This window comes from Amblyraja radiata, chromosome 8 (assembly GCF_010909765.2).
Source record: "Amblyraja radiata isolate CabotCenter1 chromosome 8, sAmbRad1.1.pri, whole genome shotgun sequence".
NCBI classification, from domain to species: domain Eukaryota; kingdom Metazoa; phylum Chordata; class Chondrichthyes; order Rajiformes; family Rajidae; genus Amblyraja; species Amblyraja radiata.
Genome location: NC_045963.1, coordinates 39,616,741 through 39,638,947, shown reverse-complemented (window position 1 = coordinate 39,638,947; position 22,207 = coordinate 39,616,741). Strand labels below are relative to the sequence as shown.

The following is a 22,207-nucleotide window of genomic DNA, read 5'->3' as shown; positions in this document are numbered from 1 at the left end:
TCATAGCGCAGTTACAAATTGTCTACATAAAAAAAGGAGTAAAACAAAAGCTTCTCAAAATCACGATTATTGTCGCTGTTTCACACTAGCTTTTGGCAGTGGGCCAACAGTTCCACTTCAATTTTTTCTACACAGTTGTAATTTTTTCCGTATTTACAATACCTTCACATTTCTCATAATTTGGCACAATCACAACTTGCCCTGAGCTCATTATCAAGTATTTCAATTTTGAATGGATTTCAGAATCTACAATATATAACCTTACCAATTTCTAGCAATATGGTACGAGTAAGCAAGTTGTTATACTATGAATGAATAAATAATGGTGAATAAACTATTATCCAAATGTTGCAGTTAAGAATATATTATAAAATGTATCTAGAAATATGTTACTCATCCATAATGACATTTCAATTGACATAAACCATATTATGACTGCATAGTGGTTTTGCACTTAGCATCATGAAATCTGACCCTGTTTATCTCTTACACAAATTATATATGTTTTTAAATAATTGTTTCTGAAGTTGCTTTTTGCAAGTATTGGCATGACTATGTAACCACTGCACATTATCTTTAATGGTAGCATTCACCAGTTTAGAATATATATATATATTTTTGATTCTGCTGGAATACTAGCCATCATAATTTCACATCATCTCGTTAGCTCATTTCAAAGTCACTTGTTGAATGACTTGTAAAGAGTAAGTGAACAAAAAAATCCTGAGAATGCCAAAATGTCTAACCAACTTCTATACCTCCCTTTTATTTCTTTCATTTGCCCAGGGAAAGGAGATGTCTTTGGAGATGTTTTCTGGAAAGAAAATACCCTTGCTCAGTCGTGCGTCAATGTCAGAGCCCTGACTTATTGTGACCTTCACGTTATCAAAAGAGATGCCTTGCAGAAAGTTCTGGAATTCTATACAGCCTTTGCAAACTCCTTTTCAAGGAACCTTATCCTAACATATAACCTTAGGAAAAGGGTAAGATTTCCTTTAATTGTAAACAAGCTTCATTTCAACTACAAATGTTTAAACGTCTTTTCAAATTGAGTAGCATTTGTATGGTATTAGTCCAGAGAGTAAGGATATATTTTATGTTTTCCTAAATAGTTTTGAATGTGTTGATCTGCGCTTCATCTTTTTGGTGCCACCAGCATTCACTGTTTGTTGATATTGTACGCTTGAATTTTGTGATATTAATGCTTGCTGAAGAAAACAGTTAGAATTACATTTTAACTGCAGTAACAAGTTCAAGGTTTACTGTTTTAATATAAATTGAAGGAAAAAAACTTACTTGGGTATCAAGCATTATCATTACACAGTTAATCATGTTGCATTAGACTAATGTGATTTTGATCTGATATAGTTTATTTGTCAGGACATAATTATGTAAGTTGTGCATTACACAGATTTTAACTGTGGCAAACTAATGGAAGAAAATAACAGAGGAAACTAGCTTTGGTTTTCTTCAGTTTCTATTTTGTTAAAATGAAACAAAGGTGATGCAATGTTCAAAATTTGATAAATACAAGTAATTTAATTTAAAATATGTATACATATTAGCATCACCTGTGGCAAAAGAAAAGATTCATATTTCAATCCGAAACCTTTTTCTTAGAACTCTACTCAATTTTCAATTGATTAAGAGTCTCTACTTGAAACATTAAGCAATCTTCTTAAAAGTATTTGATCATGCAATGAGCAGTGTGGTTGCTTACATTAGGTTGTTTACATATGAAAAAGGAAACTTGAGTTGATGGTCATGATGATTTGTGTCTGTTTCTTAATGTTTTGTTATTGAATGATTTTAATTAGCCATCTCATTGCATTATTTGTCCAGATACTGCTTTCTTTCTGGTTTTAACTTTGGGGAATGTTGGGAAAAATGTTTCTTAGTTTCTTTCTTTCTTATTTTTTCTTAAAGAACGTTTCTTATTTTCTTATTTTTATTCGGCCAACGTGCAGAAATAGAATTGGTTGATGTTGTGCAAAAATGTAAGATAAATATATAAATCACAAGTCAACGTTCCCCCAAATAAGTTTGTCTTGCCCTATAAAAGCAGATTTAAATGTATTATTTTTAATTTGTCCTATATTATCTATAAATACGATACGATAAACTTTATTCATTCCCAAAGAAAAGTTGATCTGCCAACAGTCACAACACACAACAAGGTACACAAAAACTTGAAATTAAAAGTGGTCAAAAAAGAAAAGGACAAGCGACTGTTGGCTGGCTGCCGTGCGCACAGCGCCTTCACCCGAACGAACGAACAAACAAACAAACAAATGCAGACTTCCCCTGGGCCGAGGATTCTAAAATGACAATGCTTCCCCCCTCCCCCACACCAGGTCCCCCTTTGTTCTCCCACTGTCCCTCACGGCAGTCCCCTCACGCCGGGTCCCCATTGTTCTTCACGGCAGTCCCTCCACGCCGGGTCTCCATTGTCTTCCCCTCCCCCCCCCCCCCCCCCCCCCCCCCCAAGTTGGTCCCGAGCAGCCATTCACGCCCTTGAAATTAATGAAGTAACTATCCCGGCACCAGGTCAAACTAGACTCTGGATGTTCCTATGGATTTTCCATTGCAAATGGTGAATGGTCATTATGGCAACCATGCTCTCTTACCGGAGTAATGCAGCATCAGAAGGCAGACAAAAAGTACACCAAAACAATTGACTGTGACTTTGTATGCACATGCAGAATTGAAATGCTTCGAACTCTGCAAATCAAAACAACTAGAAGGCCAGCTTTTAAGTGCATACATGAGGCCAAGCAGATGGGGTATTAGAATCAGTAATCCTTAAAGTGGTGCTGCTGCCTTGTAAAATTGTATTGTTAATGAAGCAAATGAGAAATGGCAGCACCTAGTGCGGGGTAATGGAAGGCAAGCACCAAGGAATGCCATTTTGAGCACACACTGTGAGGGTAAATTAAATGTGGACTGATTGATTTTCTGTTGTGTCCGAAGACGACCTATGGCATTATCTAGTGAGTTTGAGACAAATTATTTCTGGCATGTTGATGAAGACTTTTGGTCAGCATGGTAAAGCATTTGTATTTAGGAGAATTTAGCACATGTGCCCCTAGTTACTTTTATTTAAGATGTCACATGATTGAGAATGATTTGTTTTGTTTGTTTTAGAGCCTGCTATCATACTTTTGATGATCAGTCAGTTGCTTGGGTAGATGTCTCTGTTGGTTTAATCAGTACTTCATGGTTTCTTTCTTCATTCATGGCACGACTCCCTTGCAGAGAATCTAGCCAAGATGGCCCACTTTGGTTGGCACGTATCATGCACCCTGATCAATTCAGCATCTTAACCTATATGAAGAATACTGGTGATCCTCTACACTTGACTAAAGTAATATCTATCAGAACTTTCATTTTTTTAATGCAATGAATGTCAAATTAAACAGTGTAGGTAAAAGTAAAGGCTCACTATGAAAGATGCGGCATTCACGGAATTACCATTTCCATGTAAACATTTGGATTTCTGTTAAGATGATCTGCATGTTGTGGTCTTAAGATTTTCAACATATTGTACATTGCAAGTGCAAAGTCCAAGCCATGTAAAAAAAAATTGGATTGTGAAACAAGCTCTCCTCTCTCTGATGGGAGTTGTGTAAGATCCTCTCTCCCTGCTCTCTCTGTGATTTGTCCCTGCGTCTCCCCTTTTCTAACTGGCTGACGAAGGGTCTCGAATAAAACGTCACCTATCCATGGTCTCCAGAGATGCTGCCTGACCTGCTGATTTACACGAGCACGTAGTGTCCTTTTGTGAAACAATAGGTTGAAAGGAGTTCTGCCATCCTCAACCCTCAGCATGTGTAGAAAAGAATTGCAGATGCTGGTTCAAATCGAAGGTAGAATAGAATAGAATATTCCTTTAATAATCCTTTTCAGGAAATTATTTGCCACGACAGCTTCAAGACAAACATAACATAACACCACGCTTTCATACATAACAAGTTAAAATACGTTAAAATACAAGTTAAAATACAATTAATTTAAAAAAGTGCAGTTATTTGTGCTCATTAAAAAGTCTTATTGCAGCTGGTAAACAGGACTTCCTGTATCTCTCCGTTTTGCACATTGGTGCAATCAGCCTCTTGCTGAAGATACTGCTCTTGATCACCTTCAGGGCATGGAGTGGGTGAGTGGGGTTTGTCATTATGGAACCTAGTTTATTTAAAGTTCTGGCCTCTGCCACCTGCTGGACCGTTCGTTGCTCAGCCCCGACCACTGAGCCGGCCTTCCTAATTAGTTTGTCCAATCTGTTTTTATCCGCTATACGGGCGCCATCTCCCCAACAGGCCACAGCAAAGAACAGAGCACTGGCCACCACTGAATGGTAGACACTGCACAGTAGGGGTTGGCAGATATTAAAAGACCTCAGCCTCCTTAAAAAATACAGTCGGCTTTGTCCCCTTCTGTACACCGCCTCCATATGACACTTCCAGTTCAGCTCACTGTCAAGCTGCACCCCAAGGTACCTGTGATTAGCAACCACCTCCACCTCAGTGCCCTTAATGTTGATCGGCGTTGCTTGAGTCCTCCTCCTCCCCCTCCTAAAGTCCACCACTATCTCCTTTGTTTTTTTGGTGTTGAGATGGAGATTATTGTGTGCGCTCCACTCCACAAAGTTACTTATAATGTCTCTGTATTCCTCCTCATTGCCCCCTTTAATGAGGCCGACAACAGCTGTATCATCCGAATACTTCTGCAAAAAGCAGTTGTTGGTGTTCCATTGGAGATCCGCTGTGTAGATGGTAAACAGGAACGGAGCCAGCACAGTTCCTTGTGGAGCCCCTGTGCTGCTCAAGATGGTGCCCGAGACACTGTTCTGTAGGCGCACGTACTGTGGTCTGAGGGAAAGGTAATCCAAACACCACAGTACCAGTGATGGATCCACTTTCATCTTCTCCATCTTCTCCCCTAGCAGTCGGGGCTGAATAGTGTTGAAGGCGCTTGAAAAGTCAAAAAAAGTAATCCTTACAGATGCATCAGCAGTGTCCAAATGTGTGTACACCCTCTGCAGCATGTAAATGAGGGCATCATCGACACTGATGTTAGGCTGATACGCAAACTGCAAAGGATCCATGTGATTTGACACACTAGTCCTGATGTAGGAAAGGACAAGTCTCTCAAATGTCTTCATTATGTGAGAAGTGAGCGCTACTGGTCTGTAGTCATTGTAGAGAGTGGGATGGGTCTTCTTTGGGACAGGTACCAGGCAAGATGTTTTCCACAGCCTTGGAACCCTCTGTAGACGTAAGCTCAGGTTGAACAGGTGTGTTAAAATACCACACAGCTCTGAAGAGCAAGTCTTCAGTAGCCTTGGGCTGGTGTCATCAGGCCCCACTGCCTTCCCTGGCTTCAGTCTGTCCAGCATCACCTTGACCTGAGCAGTATAAAGAGTCATGTGTGGGGCTGCCGGTGGAGTGGGAGGTGGAAAGAGGGGACTCCGTACAGGTGACATCTCAGGAGTGATGGAGAGAGGGATGGGAGGTGGAGAGGAAGCAGCAATGGTCAGCAGACCAGGTGGGGGAGGCTGGGGTGGTGTGGAGCCGTCGAATCTGTTGAAGAAACTATTCAGATCATCAGCCAGACCCTGTTCACCATCAGGCAGTGTACCACCGTTCTGCTTCATGCCCGTGATCTTTCGCATTCCAGCCCATACCTGCTTCACACCATCTTGCTGCAGCTGTCGTTCTAATTTGAACCTATAGGCTTCTTTCCCCTCCTTAATCCTCACCTTCAGTTCCTTTTGAAGTTCTTTGATCTTATTCCTGTCGCCCTCCCTGAAAGCCTTTTTCTTCTCATTTAGTAAGGCCTTCAGAGATGCTGCCTGTCCCGCTGAGTTACTCCAGCATTTTGTGTCTACCTCAATCCTCAACACTTTGTCTTGTGTGCAGCCATGCACGCAAGACAGAGAGTGGTGAATCTCTGGAATTCTCTGCCACAGAAGGTAGTTGAGGCCAGTTCATTGGCTATATTTAAGAGGGAGTTGGATGTGGTCCTTGTGGCTAAAGGGATCAGGGGGTATGGAGAGAAGGCAGGTACGGGATACTGAGTTGGATGATCAGCCATGATCATATCGAATGGCGGTGCAGGCTCGAAGGGCCGAATGGCCTACTCATGCACCTATTTTCTATGTTTCTATGTTGTCGACCTTCAAATTGCCAGTCTCCATATCAGACCTTGTGTGTAATATATAAATGTTTATCTAATGCACCAATTTTAGCTGCAAATCATGGAAAGAGGGTGTAATAATAATCTCTGGGTCACTCACTTGTAAAAAAATCTAATTATAGTGTTCTGTAATTGCTGTAGCATATTTCCTTAATTTAATTGTAAAAAAAAAATTAGAAATTTATAGATCTCAAAATATTTTTGAGATAACTAAGACACCTGGAAATAATATGTGGCTGGAACACAGTACTTGCAAATATAGAAGTGCCACTTCATATTTGCCGGTCTTACTAAACGTTCTACTTCATTTGGTTTTAATAGTGAAATTGATTTCACATGCAACATTATTTAAAGTATTGTTTAAATATTTACTGCAGCAAAGGAAACTAAAGTAAGTTGCATTTATATTTAAAACCCCTTTCGCTGTTGCCAATTCGGTTATTCTGAAATCTGGGAAAAATAATGTTGTATTCTCAGCATGCAACTAATACCAAGAGAACCATTTATTCGCCATCTAATATAACGTGAGCTGTGAATGCAATCTCGCAGCTGAGGCTTTGATTGCATTTATGACTGGTGCTTTCGCTACTCTATAAATCTTGTTTTCTCTCCTGCAGTGCAGTAATGTGGCTTATTGAATTTCTGTAGATACAAAAGAATTGCAATTTTTATTACTTCTGCTTTTCAGAGATACGTGCACCCCTGATCTTCACCTACCCCACTATTTAAACTAAGAGAAAAGATAGTGTGACACTGCCTCTCAAAATACTGTTCCCCTCACCCTCAGCTAGACACCTGTTTTTTGATGATACGCCTACTGCTATTTAGTTCATGCTACTGCTCTTGGTTATTGTTACTGTCTTGTCCTGAGCTTGAATCCTTACTGTGAAATAAATTTAGGACTTCCGATAAAATAAGCATCATTTAACAACTGGAGCCAACATCACTGGCAGTGAATAGAGCATGAGGATATAATTTCTGAATTATGGAACAAATAGCTGCACAGGTAGCAATGATAATAATAGGGTAGTATTAGTGGGAGATTTCAGCTTACCTAATGTTGACTGGGTCACCCATACCGTAAAGCGCTTGGATGGGGAGGAATTTGTTAAATGGGTCCAAGAAAGCTTCCTATTTGCGTAGAGGGTTCTACTGGTGTAGATGCATTGTATTGTATTGTATTCAAATTTATTGTCATTGTCTCAGTTAGAGACAACGAAATGAATTTCCCTTACAGGCAGTATCATAAAAATAAAAATAAATAAATAATAATAATAAATAATAAAACATATTAAAAATAAAATAGAATTTAAAAAAAAGCACAAACACTGAAAGTCCACGACACAACATAACACAGTGGCACCAAGGTGAGGAAGGTACCATAGTCCAGCCAGCCTCCCCTCCGTTCTTCCCAGATTTTCACTCGTGGTCGAGGCCTTCCTAGGCACCAGCCAGCCTCCCCTCCGTTCTTCCCAGATTTTCACTCGTGGTCGAGGCCTTCCTAGCACCCGCAGTCGCCACCCCGGGCGGCCCGATGTTCAGGCCCTCACGCCGGGCTGGTGGAACGCCGACGCCGAACCCCGACGGTGAACATCCTCCTCCTCAGCGGCCCGGACCTCCTGATCAGCCGCCTCCCGCAGCCGGAGTCCGCAGCTCCCGTGTCCGCAGGCCGAGCCGGGCGGAGTCGCAGGACCCCGCGTTGTCCATCAGCGCCGCCCGCGCTGCAACACTGGACCTCACTTTAGGGAATGAAGTAGGGCAAGTGATTGAAGTGTTTGTGGGGGAGCACTTTGGTATCAATGACCATAATTCTTTTAGTTTTGTAGTTATGGAGAATGATATAATAGGCTCGCAGGTTAACACCTTAATCTGGGGCAAGGCTGATTTTGGAGGCAATGTTTGGAAACTTGCAGAGTTCAATTGGGAGAGCCTGTTTGCAGGTAAGGGGATGGCTGGTAAGTAGGTGGTTTCAAAAATGAGATGTCACTAGTACAGGGGCAGAATGTTCCTGTTAGGGTGAAGGACAAGGCTGACAAGTTTTGGGAACCCTAGTGAGAGGAGAGAGATTTCAGAGGGACCTCAGGGGGGGGGGTAACTTTTTTACTTGGGGTAGTCCATATCTCAAATGAGCTGCCGGAGGAAGCTATAGAAATGGATACAACTGCAACTTTGAAAAGGCATTTATAGAGTCATAGAGTGACACAGTGTGGAAACAGGTCCTTCGGCCCAACTTGTCCACACTGGCCAACGTGTCCCAGCTACACTAGTCCCACCTGCCTGCGTTTGGTCCATATTCCTCCAAACTTGTCCTATCCGAGTACCTGTCTAACTGGTTCTTAAATGTTGGGATAGTCCCAGCCTCAACGACCTCCTCTGGCAGCTTGTTCCATACATCCATCACCCTATGTGTGAATTCAAGTCCATAATTGATAGGTTTTGGGAAATTAAGGGATTCGATGGAGATGGGGATAATGAATAACACAACACTGAGGTAAAGGATTGGCCATGATCTTATTGAATGGCAAATTAGCTGAAAAGAGCCAAATGGTTACTTGTGCTTTGGTTTCACTCTCTTATGTTTGGAAAATGCTGTCAGAGCAACGTAGACTAATATCTTTCATTTGGATTTTCAGACTGGGGCATGGATTTGTTTGCTGGTGGTACACATTGCAGTCACTAAGGAGAAGGGTGATAACATTTATGGTGTTGGATGGGTACCAATTAAACTGTGTTTTATCGTACAATGTAGGGATAGTGTTGTTGGGGTGAATTCATCCAATCAGTCATTCCAGTGCATCCCTGACGTCTGCCTTGTAAATTGTGGAAAGGCTAGGGGGTGTCAGGAGATGAGTTATCTGCTGCAGGATATCTTGCCTCTGACTTGCCTTGGGTCAATGATGGGCTCATCCAGCTGAGTGCAAAGTATCACTATAACCTCCAGAGTGTCTTCCCCTTAAAAATAGTTGACTAGTTTTGCCAGGGCTCCTCAATGCTGCAATCAATGCTACCTTGATATCAAGGCCAGTCACTCTCAGATCTGGAATTCATTTCTTCTGTCTATGCTTGGTGAAACCCACTCTGGGCAATAATAAGAAAGTTATTGGGACATTGAGTGTTGCTTTATAGTACTGATAATGACACATTCCAGCAGTTTATGATGATTGAGAACAAGTCAACAGGATGAGATTAAACATGAAGGTAGACACAAAATGCTGGAGTAACTCAGTGGGACAGGCAGCATATCTGGAGAGAAGGAATGGGTGACGTTTCGGGTCGAGACACTTCTTCAGACTAAACTGGATTGGATTTCTCCTGCATTTTGTGAACAGGACATACCTGGCAATTTTCTGCATTGTGGTACTCAATCAGTTTGAATAGAGGCAAAGATAGTTTTTGAGCGCAGTTCTTCAGTACTTCCACTTCAGTATTGTCTGGTCCCATAATCTTTGATTTATTCAACACTGAGCTCATTTTTTAATATTGCATGCTTGCATCGTCTGGAGAAACATAGTGGAGGGAAAGATGAGGGAATCTGCAAATATGCAATGCACCTATACAAATTGTACCTCAATTAATGTAGAATCGTGCCTTTCTGTCTTTTCTACATGCTCTTCTACTCAGTGAGGTCCATTCAAAAATACATCCTTTTAGAAACAAATTGGATTTCCAAGGCTGGTTTGGTTCGACCCTTCAGACATCAAACTTTCTTTCCAATCTCTCTGTTATATTATCCAAAAGCAAAATGCGACAGGTGCTGTGCATCTGAAATAAAACAGAACATTCTGGAATTGCTCCGCAGGTTGGGCAGCATTTCTAGAGAGTGATAAACAGAGTTAATCTGAAAAGTTGATGCCTTTTGATCAGTTTGAAATGCAGCAAGTTTTACGATGCTGAGAAAGGGAGGTGAAGAAAACAAAAGGGAAGGATTCACAATGATTAGAAATCAGGACAGATTAAATATCAAAAGTGGGCCTGGTGACAGCTGAAAGAGAATGGTAAATAGTTGTCTGCATTAGATGTAAATAGGAGGAGATTAATGAAATCTGAAATAAAGAAGATGTAGAAAATAAAATAAATTGAATGCTTGAATTGTGAAGCACAAGACTGGAATGGCTGATTATCTGATTTTTTTAAATTCAGTGTTGAATCCCGATTGTCCCCCTTAGTCTTCAACTTAAAATTGAAGTATATAATCCTACATTCAGTCAAACTTGTCCACACCAACCATTGGTACCTTTCCATCTTAATGGTATTGCCCAGCATGTGGTCTTTAGCTGCTGTCAATGCATGAGCAATTTAAATGTTCTTCTGAAAATTCATTAAATGCAGTCAGCGACCCAGCATTAACCACTCTCGCAGGCAGTGTATTCCAAGCACCTACAAACTGTCTGAGTGAAGAGGGTCCCCTTCATATCCTTGATGGAAGGTCATGGACTTGAAATGTTAGTTAATTGAAATGTCCTGTCGGAAGGCTTCTCTGCTAATAACATGACATTCAATGCAAAATTAAATACGGATGGTTTTCTCGGAGTTTCTCCACGCTTTGGGGGGGGGGGGGGGGGGGGGGGGCTGCAGTATGTTGATTGAGGAATAACATTGGCAAGGATTACAAGGAGATTTGCTTTGAGACCTGGGAGGGAAAATGGAGAATCGGTTTAATCTAGAAAATAACATTGCTGACTCTGCAGCACCGTCTCATTACTGATTTGATGATATGGTTTACTTGCTCACAAACTCATGACTCAGGCAGAAGAACGATAATTGATGTACTGGCACGATGTACTAGTAATTTACCTCTTTGATATATGCCACCATCAGAAGAGCTAGTTTCAAAGTGTGATTTAGAAAAAAACACAGTTGTTCACACTTTTCTGTCCTTGTATATTCCAGAATGATTGTTTTAGCTGCAATATTAATAATGTCAGGACTGATATAACTCAACCTGTTGGTTTATATACATTAAAATTCATGGATGCTCATTAACCTAGATAGTGTTTCAATCATTGTGGTACTTCAATTGTTTGTGCTGAGTTGCCAGAGGGTTTCACTTTCAGGCAGGCTAAATTCATACTCATTAATCCGCATTTCCTATTTAAACAGGATTCTCACAATGATCTCAAAGCAAATATTTAACATAGGTGACAAATTATATTAGAAATGAAATTTCCCAGCAATCTTCATTTGGTAAAATAAGCCTCCAAATTTGGAACCCGTTTTGCAGCTAATTAATAATAATGAATAAGCTTTCTATAAGCGGTGAAGATCTAATTGAAACAAAATACTGGTTATGGCATTCAGTGATGCATATGAATAGTTATTAAAATGGTATTTAAACCATTTCATCAAATGTATGCTTGAATGATTAATGTAATACTCATTATGAGTGTAAATCTACAGAACTAAAACTCTGATCTTGTGCTCTTCTGGTTTGCGCTGTTTTTCTATTTGCGCAAAAACGGTACGCGATAGTCCCGATCGGTGGTATATTGCAAAAGTTATCGAGATTTAAAAATCTTAAAAACCTCACGTGCGCAGATTTCTTCAGTCAGCGCCACGCAGATTGGTCTCATGTCAGTCAATGCCATGGCCGGGATGGCAACGCCCCTTCCTGCCCCACCGGCAGCGGCCTGTCCCGCCTCACTCATAAATTCCTCTCTCCCCTCCTCACAGTAACTTGTCTATTGTCTCCCCCACCACCGGCTAAGGCGGGTGGGGGGTTTCAGTGGAGGCCCAGTGGAGGCTCTGGTCCCGTCTCTCTCTCCCTCATCACTCACCCCTCTCCCCTGTCCACCTTCTGCGGCAATGGCGACCCCATCTACCCGTCCCCCTAGGTCCATCTCCTAGGTAATTCACCCTCATGGCCTCGGAGGAGATCTTCTCCACCAGCTCATCGAAACATGTGGTGTTCGTGCTGACAAACACAGACTCCATCCTCCCCAGGCGGCAGCAGCGAGCCAGCAGGCATAGGCGGGTGGGCAGGGCGGGGATGGGCCGAGCGGCGGCTGAGCCGGAGTGGACGGAGGGAGGGAGAGTCAGGTTGCAGGGTGGCCGAGCAGTTTGCACGGAGTTTGAGTAACATGTGCACGTACACACACACACACGCACACACACACACACACACACACACACACACACACACACACACACACACACACACACACACACACACACACACGTAGGAAGGAACTACAGATGCTGCTTTTTATGGAGGGAGGGTGTGACTGAGGGTAGGGGAAACGTGAGGGAGGGAGAGGTGAAGGAGGGATTGGGGAGGAGAGGGGAAAGATCCTGGGGAGGTGAGGCAGGGTGGTGGGATTGAGGGAGAAGTAGGGGTAGGGAAGAAGAGAGGGAAGTTGGGGGAGGTGAGGAGAATGGTGAAGGGGGAATAGAGGGAGATGAGGGGGGAGTGGGGGAGGTAGGGAGTGTGGAATAGAGGGAGAGGAGGGCAGTGGGAGACATCAGGAGGGATAATGGGTGGGATAGGGGGAGGTGAAGAGTGGATGATGGAGGGATAGGAGGGGGGTAGGGAGAGGAGTTATGGAGGGAGGGAGGGGGTGACTGAGGGTAGGGAAAAGGGGAGGGAGGGGAAGGGGAGGAGGAGAGGGGAAAGAAGAGGGAGGGTGAAGAGGAGGGGATGGGAGTGCTTGTGGATGAGAGAAAATGCTCCATGCCTGCGCAGTTGGAGGCTATGCGTGAGTGGTGGAATATTGCATTGGGACGGGATGCGTTGAGGGTACAGGTTGCATTGGGGGAACGGGTGATTGGTGGAATATTGCATTGGGGAACAGGTTGCGTTGGGGGACCAAGCCTCCCATGTGACTGGGACCAAACGGGTTCCACTTAGTCTAGTTATCTTTAATTGCAAGAGGTGCTGCAAATTGAAACGTTTGTTAGCCCGACATAAATGTAGGGTACGCATATTCACATTAACTGCCTTAATCTCAAATACATAATAATAATATTCCTGTATTTTATGACAATTTAGACAAGAATTTGGGTATCATGGTTAGTAGGTTTGTGGATGACACAAAAATTGGTGTTGAAAAAGGTTATCTCTAAGGTTAATCGTAACAGGATCTTGATCAACAGGGCCAATATTTTGAGAAATGACAGATCAAGTTTAATTTGGATAAATGTGAGAGCAACAGAGCTATAAAGCAATGAAACAGGCTCTTTAATCCAACCTGCAATGAATGAATGAATGAGTTTATTGGCCAAGTATATTCACATACAAGGATTTTGCCTTGGTGCTCCGCCCGCAAGTGACAAGATGACATACAGTGATAGTTAGGAATGACACATAAAACATTAAACAATAATAATAAAAAATGAACAATTAAACATGTGAATTAAATAAAATACCAGAGCAAAATACTGACGATGTTGCAGTCAATAATAAAAGATGAAATAGCGGCACATTTGGATAGCAGTAACAGGATCGGTCCAGGTCAGCATGGATTTACGAAGGGGAAATCATGCTTGACTAATCTTCAGGAATTTTTTGAGGATGTAACTAGGAAAATGGACAAGGGAGAGCCTGTGGATATAGTGTACCTGGACTTTCAGAAAGCATTTGATAAGGTCCCACACAGGAGATTAGTGGGCAAAATTAGGGCACATGGTATTGTGCGTAGAGTGCTGACATGGATAGAAAATTGGTTGGCAGACAGGAAACAAAGAGTGGGGATAAACGGGTCCCTTTCAGAATGGTAGGCAGTGACAAGTGGGATACCGCAAGGCACAGTGCTGGGACCGCAGCTATTTACAATATAGACGAATGATTTAGATGAAGGGATTGAAAGTAACATTAGCAAATTTGCAGAGGATACAAAGCTGGGTGGCAGTATGAACTGTGAGGAGGATGCTATGAGGATGCAGGGCGACTTGGACAGGTTGGTTGAGTGGGCAGAAGCATGGCAGGTGCAGTTTAATGTGGATACATGTGAGGTTATCCACTTTGGTAGCAAAAACAGGAAGGCAGATTATTATTTAAATTGTGTCAAGTTGGGAACAGGGGAAGTACAACGGGATCTGGGGATCCTTGTTCATCAGTCAATTAAAGTAAGCATGAACGTACAGCAGGCAGTGAAGAAAGCTAATGGCATGTTGGCCTTCATAACAAGAGGAGTTGAGTATGGGAGCAAAGAGGTCATTCTGCAGTTGTACGGGGCCCTAGTGAGACCACACCTGGAGTATTGTGTGCAGTTTTGGTCTCTTAATTTGAGGAAGGACATTCTTACTATTGAGGGAGTGCAGCGTAGGTTTACAAGGTTAATTTCCCGGATGGCGGGACTGTCATATGCTGAGAGAATGGTGCGGCTGGGGGAGTCCAGAATCAGGGGCCACAGTTTAAGAATAAGGGGTAAGTCATTTAGAACGGAGATGAGAAAACATTTTTTCACACAGTTGAGTCTCTGGAATTCTCTGCCTCAGGTGGCGGTGGAGGCCGGTTCTTTGGATACTTTCAAAAGAGAGCTAGATAGGACTCTTAAAGATTGCAGAGTTAGGGGATATGGGGAGAAGGCAGGAACAGGGTTCTGATTATGAATGATCAGTCATGATCACATTGAATGGCAGTGCTGGCTTGAAGGGCTTACTCCTGCACATATTGTCTATTGTCTAAGATAGAGGATACAAATTTTTGGTTATTGAGTAGAGCTGCTGCTCGTGGAAAAAAGTTGTTTTTATGTCTGGTTGTGCCAGCTTTTACAGTCCGAAGTCGCCTTCCAGAGGGAAATGCTTCAAAGAAAGGGGTCAGAGATGATCTTACCCACTCACTTACTGGCCCTTTCTTCCCAACCAATTGTTCAAACGCTTTTGATTGCAACATGCGCCTTATTTTAGTTCAACAAAGAAACTGACAAGTTACTAAAGTTACTACTCGCGGGTTTGAGCTATAGGGAACGGTTGAGCAGGCTAGGATTCTATTCCTTCGAGTGCAGGGGGATGAGGGGTGATCTTATAGCAGGGTACAACATCTTGAGAGGAATAAAACACACAGAGTCCCTTAACCAGTGTAATGGAATCGAGAACCTGAGGAGATAGGTTGAAGTGGACAGTTCGTCAATGGAGGGAAGGTTGCAGCCAATAACCTTCTCAGCTGATCGGACAACTCGCTGCAACCTCCGGATGTCGTGTTTGGTGGCTGAGCCAAACCAGATCATGATGGAGAAGGTGAGGACAGACTCTACGATGGCTGGATAGAATTGGACCATCATTGCCTGTGGCAGATTGTGCTTCCTCAGCTGCCGCAGGAAGTACATCCTCTGTTGTGCCTCTTCGACTGTGGAAAGAACATCATATAAAAATAGAAGATGATGAAGACATTTGAGATATGCTGCCTGACGTTGATAAAGAAACAAAGCCAATATTTTAGGTGGAAGACTCTTCAGCAGAACTGCATTTTAGATTTGCTAACATTTGCACTTTGATTTTTTCAAAGTGCTTTACGTGAGGTTTATAAGTGATAAATGTTCTTCACAGTATCAGGAGAATGTGTCTGTTTCTGTTTGATTAACAGCATGATCTCTTTCACACCACTAAATAGTAAAAATATAAGCAATATTTCTGTCTTATTTCAAAGAACCACCTTACACAATACCACATTGTTCAGTTCCTACTGTAATCTCTGTTTAGAGGGCGTTGCAATCTTTTGGAATCACAAGGAACTGTAGATACTGGAATCTTGCGTAAAACAAGATTCCAGTTGGTGCTCGGCATCACTGGAGGGCATGGATAGGCGGCACTTTGGATTGGAACCCTTCTTCAGACTGATAGGAGTAGAGGGGAGAAAGCTGGACAAGCTGGGGCTGGATAAAGCCTGGCAAATGACAGATGGATTCAGGTGTGGGTGGTATGATTTGCAAATGGCTGACAAAGGCAAAATATGAAAAGGAGACAAAATGGTGTTAGAGAAGGAGGGAAGAGAAGTGAGTATAGAAGTTGTGGGATCATGTTGCAGCTATATTAGATGTTGGTAAGCCAACATTTAGAGTACTATGTTCAGTTTTTGGCACCATGTAATAGGAAAGATGTTGTCAAGCTGGAAAGGATGCAGAGAAGATTTACAAAGATGTTGCCAGGACTCGCGGGTTTGAGCTATAGGGAACGGTTGAGCAGTCTAGGATTCTATTCCTTCGAGTGCAGGGGGATGAGGGGTGATCTTATAGCAGGGTACAAAATCTTGAGAGGAATAAATCGGGTAAACACACAGAGTCCCTTAACCAGTGTAATGGAATCGAGAACCTGAGGAGATAGGTTGAAGGTGAGCGGAGAAAGATTTACTGGGAACCTGAGGAGTAGCTTTTTTACACAAAAGGTTGTGGGTATATGGAACGAGCAGCAGCTGGAGGAGGCGGTTGAGGCAGGTACTATCGCAATGTTTAAGAAACATTTAGATAGGTACACAGGTAGGAATATACGTCCTATTGGAAAGACAGACAGGTGGGCAGAGGGGGTGGGGTAGCTCTGTTGGTAAGGAATGAGATTCAGTCATCAGCAAGGGGTGACATAGGAGTGGTAGGGGAAAGATCTGGTCATGGTGGTCCATGTAGGTACCAATGACATAGGTAGAACGAGGAAAGAGGTTCTGCTAAAGGAATTTGAGTGGCTAGGCACCCAATTGAAAAGCAGAACCAAGAAGGTAATAATCTCTGGATTGCTACCTGAGCTGCATGCAAAGTGGCATAGGGTTGAGAGGAGAAGACAATTGAATGCATGGCACAAAGACTGGTGTGGAAGAGGTGGTTTTAAATTTGTGGAATATTGGCACCAGTCTTGGGGGAGGAGGGAACTGTTCTGAACAGATGGACTTGACTGGAACCACACCCCTGGCAAACGGGGGGGGGGGGGGGGGGGGGGGGTGCGCGGTCAGCAAATTGGAAGTGTAAAAGGTGGTTAAACGGACAGAGAGTGCAGGAAATGTTACAGAAGTCTCACAAATTAATGTTCAAGAAGGTGTAAGAGAGTAAAGTTGGGTAAAATTGGGACGGGTGTGAGAAAGGTGAATACCGAATTAAAGGTGTATTTGAATGCGCGTGGGGATTGAAGTTTGCGGATGATACTGAAATAGGTGGAGGGGCAGGTAGTGTAGAGTAAGCAGGGACTGCAAAAGGGCTTGGACAGGTTGGGAGTGTGGGCAGAGAAGTGGCAGATGGAATATAATGTAGCAAAGTGTGGAGTCATGCATTTTGGTTGTAGGAATAAAGACGTAGACTATTTTCTAAATCAGAATCAGAATCAGATTTTATTCGCCAAGTATGTTTTGCAACATACGAGGAATTTCACTGGCCAGGTCAGTCATACAATTAAAAGCAACAGATTCAAAAACATATTTAACATGAACATCCACCACAGTGACTCCTACACATTCCTCACTGTGAAGGAAGGCGAAATAAAGTTTAAATTTCTTCCTTCTGTTCTTCCTTGGTCGGGGGCCACGAGCCTCCGTTGACGGGACGGTCTTAACTCCCGTAGCCGGCGGCGTTCGGGGCACTCGCGTCGAGGCTTTTAGCTCCTGCATCGGAGGGTTGTCAGCTCCCCCGCGCCGGGCGATCGAACCTCGCGTCGGGACTGGTCGAACCTTCTGCGGCGTTGGAGCTCCCAACTAGCCTTTCCCGAGACTGTGAGCCCTAGATGGTAAGTCCACGGTGGTCGTGGTGGGAGCGATCCCAGGCAAGGGATCAGCTCCGATGGTAAGTCCACGCCCCGCGGACAGTCTGAGGCGGCTCCCAGCTCCAGCGTTGGTAGACCGCAGAGCCTGGAGAATGTGATCCGAAAATCGATCACATCTCCGGGAAGGTAAAGACTTGAAAAAATGCTTCCCCCTATCCCCTCCCCCCGCCCCCACATTAAACAAACTGAAGAACATAAAAACAAACTTTAAACAGACGCTAAAAATAACAAAAAGTTGAAAAAACGAACAGACTGCCGGCAGGGCTGGCCATCTCCCCGGCGTCCCTGGTGGTAAGATGGGGTGAGAATCCAGAAATCAGAGGTGCAAAGGGACTTGGGAGTGCAGGTGCTGGATTCCCAATAAGTTAATCTGCAAGTTGAATCGGTAGTAAAGAAAGCAAACTCAATGCTAGCTTTTATTTCATATAGACTATAGAAAAACAGTGATGAAATGCTGAAGCTCTATAAGGCTCTGGTAAGGCCACATTTGGAATATTAGGAGCAATTTTAGTCACCATAACTAAGGAAGGATGTGCTGGCTCTGGAGAGGCTCCAGAGGAGGTTTACAAGAATGATCCCAGGAATTAGTAGGTTAACCTATGAGCGTTTGTCAGACATGGGGCTGTACTTGCTGGAGTTTAGAAGATTGAGGGGGGACCTCATTGAAACATACAGAATAGTGAAAGGCTTGGATAGTGTGGACATGGAGAGGATGTTTCCACTAGTGGAAGAGCCAAAAGCCCCTGTCCCACTGTACGAGGTAATTCAAGAGTTCTCCCGAATTTTCCCGTGATTCAAACTCGGAAAATTCGCAGGAGTTCGTGGATGTCTTGTAGCGGCTCGTAATGCTAACGGTAGGTACTCGGGACATCCGGTAAACTCGTGATATTTTTTCAACTCTGCAAAAAATGTCCACGAGTAAAAAAATACTTGTGATGAAAAAAACTGTTACTTTTTACTCGTACGAGCTGCTACGAGACATCCCCGAACTCCTACGGACCCACTACGGACATTCTCCGAGTTCAAATCACGGGAAAACTTTGGAGAACTCTTGAATTACCTCGTACAGTGGGACAGGGGCTTAAGACTAGAGATCATAGAATTAAAGGACGTTCTTTTAGGAAGATAAAGAGAAATTTCTTTATTCAGAGGATGGTGAATCTGTGGAATTCACTATCGCAATCTTGGCCACATGCTTGCTGGTATAATTGTGGGAGAAATTCTCTGCCTTCAGACTTGAATTAGAAGTAGCATCAGATGGGAACTGTATGCACTAAGATGAGTATGAGGGTATAGAGTGTCATATTTTCTTGCTCAAATCTTTTGAGGCACTAAATCATATGTTGCACAATGGATCCATCAACAGTTAATTTACCATCACATATGATTAAATCTACATATCTGTGCCTGGCCATACCTTGCTGAGATGCTGTAATTGATAGTAAATTTTGAAAAACATAATTAATATTTTACTACTCTTGTGTGCTAGACAGATTGAAATAAAAACTTTGGCAACAAAATGATTCTTAATTTAATCAAGAATATTGAGTTATAAAGAACAGAAATGATCCCTTTGACTCACCAAGTTCATGTTGAACCATACTTGTAGGAATCTCACTTATCCACGTTTGGCTTGAAGCTTTAGTGATTCAAGTGCTTGTCTGGATAATTCTTAAATATGCATGCAGAGAATAAGATAAATGTACATAAACTCTGTTTTTGAGTCAAACTGGTTCTGTATATTGTGATAATTGAGATGTGTTCCTCACCATTCATTGCACTAAATGAAACCTGTTCATCGGAACAACAGATTTAACTAAACCCTTTGTTGTAGTAATGATCTGTTCAGCAAATGCTCGCTAACCAGGGTAGAAGTAGTTTTAAAAAAGACATGGGACTGCACATACTACAATATTGAGCTAAAAAGCAAAGTGTTTGAAGAACTCAAAGCTCTGTCAGCCACAGACTAACGCATAAAGCAAAACATAGCGCTACAGAATTGGCGCGTAAAGGTAATACACACAGCGCTGCCAGTTTGGCGCGCAAAGGTTTAAACAGCGCTGTCGGCTCAGTGCGTGGGAATTTAAACAAAGAGCTGTTGGTTCTAAATATAACGCTACTGGCCGCAGAGCTATGGGGTTCAAACATAGCGCTATGGCCACAGTGCTATGGATCACAGGCTGTTCAGGCAAAATTCTCATATAGCACAACTTTAAAACATAACTTTTGCCAAATTATATCCACTTGATCCACAAAGTTAGAAATGCCCCAAATTGCATAGGTTCACAGGTTAAAGTCATTAATATTTGCATTTCATTTGCATCCCGATGTTGGGGGAGTCCAGAACCAGGGGTCACAGTATAAGAATGATGGGTAGGCCATTTAGGACTGAGATGAGGAAAAACTTTTAAACCAGGAGAGTTGTGAATCTGTGGAATTCTCTGCCACAGAAGGCAGTGGAGGCCAGTTCTCTGGATGTTTTCAAGAGAGAGTTAGATAATACTCTTGGGACTAACAGAATCGAGAGATATGGGGAGAAAGCGGGAATGAGGTACTGATTTTGGATGATCAACCATGATCATATTGAATGGCGGTACTGGCTCGAAGGGCCGAATGGCCTCGTCCTGCACCTATTTTCCATGTTTCTATCTTAATGGCACAACAGTGTCCTACCTATATTGACTATGAAAGGCGGCCAGTAAGTCTATCATATTATTTTTATATTTATTGACTAATTATAAAATACAAGCTGAAAATTCACATATATAATTTACACTTCTAGTACACGGGGATAACATATTTATTTGACAATTAAATAATGCACATGTGATTTTTATTCAGCTGTCAAACTGAATATATTCAACTATTTTCTATTTTTGACACATGGGCAAAATGTAAGTTTTGTTGAATTCCCTTGAGCCTTTGAAAAATAATATGATGCATATTGTTATATGGCTGCTGAAAATAAGCTACATGCATAATATTTATGTGTTTATTAATAATAACATTATTATCAGATTATTTAACATATAGTTGCTAAATATTATAAATATCTATATAGGTTTCAAAGGGTCAATTACACAAAAAATGAATAGTCCCCTCATTTTTGTGTGCAAGGTGATTATATCTCAATGAGAAATAAAACTTAATTGAGAAGTGGCAAGATTGTGAAAGACACAAAGAAGGGTCCCGACAAAAAACATTGTCTAGGCCTTAAGAAATATCAGAGGCTGTTTGTTCCTTCACAGATGCTGCCTGACCTGTTGAGCTCCTCCAGCAATTTGTTTTTTGCTTAAGATTCCAGCATCTGCAATCTTGTGTGTCCTAGGATGTCACTCTTTAATTTTTATTCAGGTGTCCCATGCTGTCCATGAACCTCTTATGCAGAAGCAAGTCTTCACAGCCCTTGTATCTCTTTCTGGACCCCACACCACTGATACCACTAGCACAACTCGTCTTCCCCCACGTTAGCCCTGGGCACACCTGAATCTCACAATGACTCCTACTAATGACTCATACTGAAAGTAAGGTTTGTTCTGTCCTTCCAAACACATGCACACAGTAAGTTAAATGAGTGTATGCCTAACTACACACGTGTACTTTATTTATAAATCACATCTTTAAATACATTTTGATTACTTTTTCAATAAACATTTGCTAATGTTGCTATTTGCAATTTTTATTTTAGTCAATTTGACTCAAAGTGTTAAGAGCCAGGATACAAAATCTAAATTGTTTATATTAGTTCTTAAAGGTTCGAAAGTTGGACATGGGTGTATCCTCTTGCTAATGGTTCTTGTCTCTGAGATTCTTTGGATATTTGTCCATATTTCAATTTAGATTTAAGAATTGCTGAATATAGTTCTGATATTTCAAGAAATTATCCCAACTAACAATCCAGCTGCAAGTACTCATTTCAGTAAATTTTTAACTTTGATTCAAATTTTGAATGCAGTGTACATGTTTACTGCTTTTTAACCTTCTGCCATTAGCCATCGCATGCTATATAAACAATGCTATTGTTGGATGCGACAACCATATTATTCATCGCCATATCCTTCTTTATGCTTATTTATACCACAACAATACACTTTTCTTGGATAAGTATTAATATTTTTCCTTGCAGGGTAGTTAAGTTAAAATATACAATCAAATAACTTTATTTTGGCACTTTGACCAGGAATTGATTGCTTCATAACTCGATATTGCAGCGCAAGTTTATGAGCTATTTCCAGCAAAGGAAAATCATTTTGTCCATCTTAATTCATCAATCCAGAAAAATCAAGCATGACATGTAATTGTTTTTGAAATGAATCAAGCACTTTTATCTGCCAGGTTT

General features: G+C 42.1%; 1 protein-coding gene across 1 annotated transcript in view; it reads left to right on the top strand.

The window, feature by feature from the left end:
- The window catches only part of kcnh1 (potassium voltage-gated channel subfamily H member 1), a 217,656-nt gene that overhangs the window by 139,546 nt on the left and 55,903 nt on the right, over positions 1-22,207 (top strand). The window contains exon 10 of the mRNA XM_033025617.1: positions 787-983. Within this exon, the coding sequence (XP_032881508.1) occupies positions 787-983 (197 nt within the window). The remainder of the gene's footprint in view (positions 1-786; positions 984-22,207) is intronic.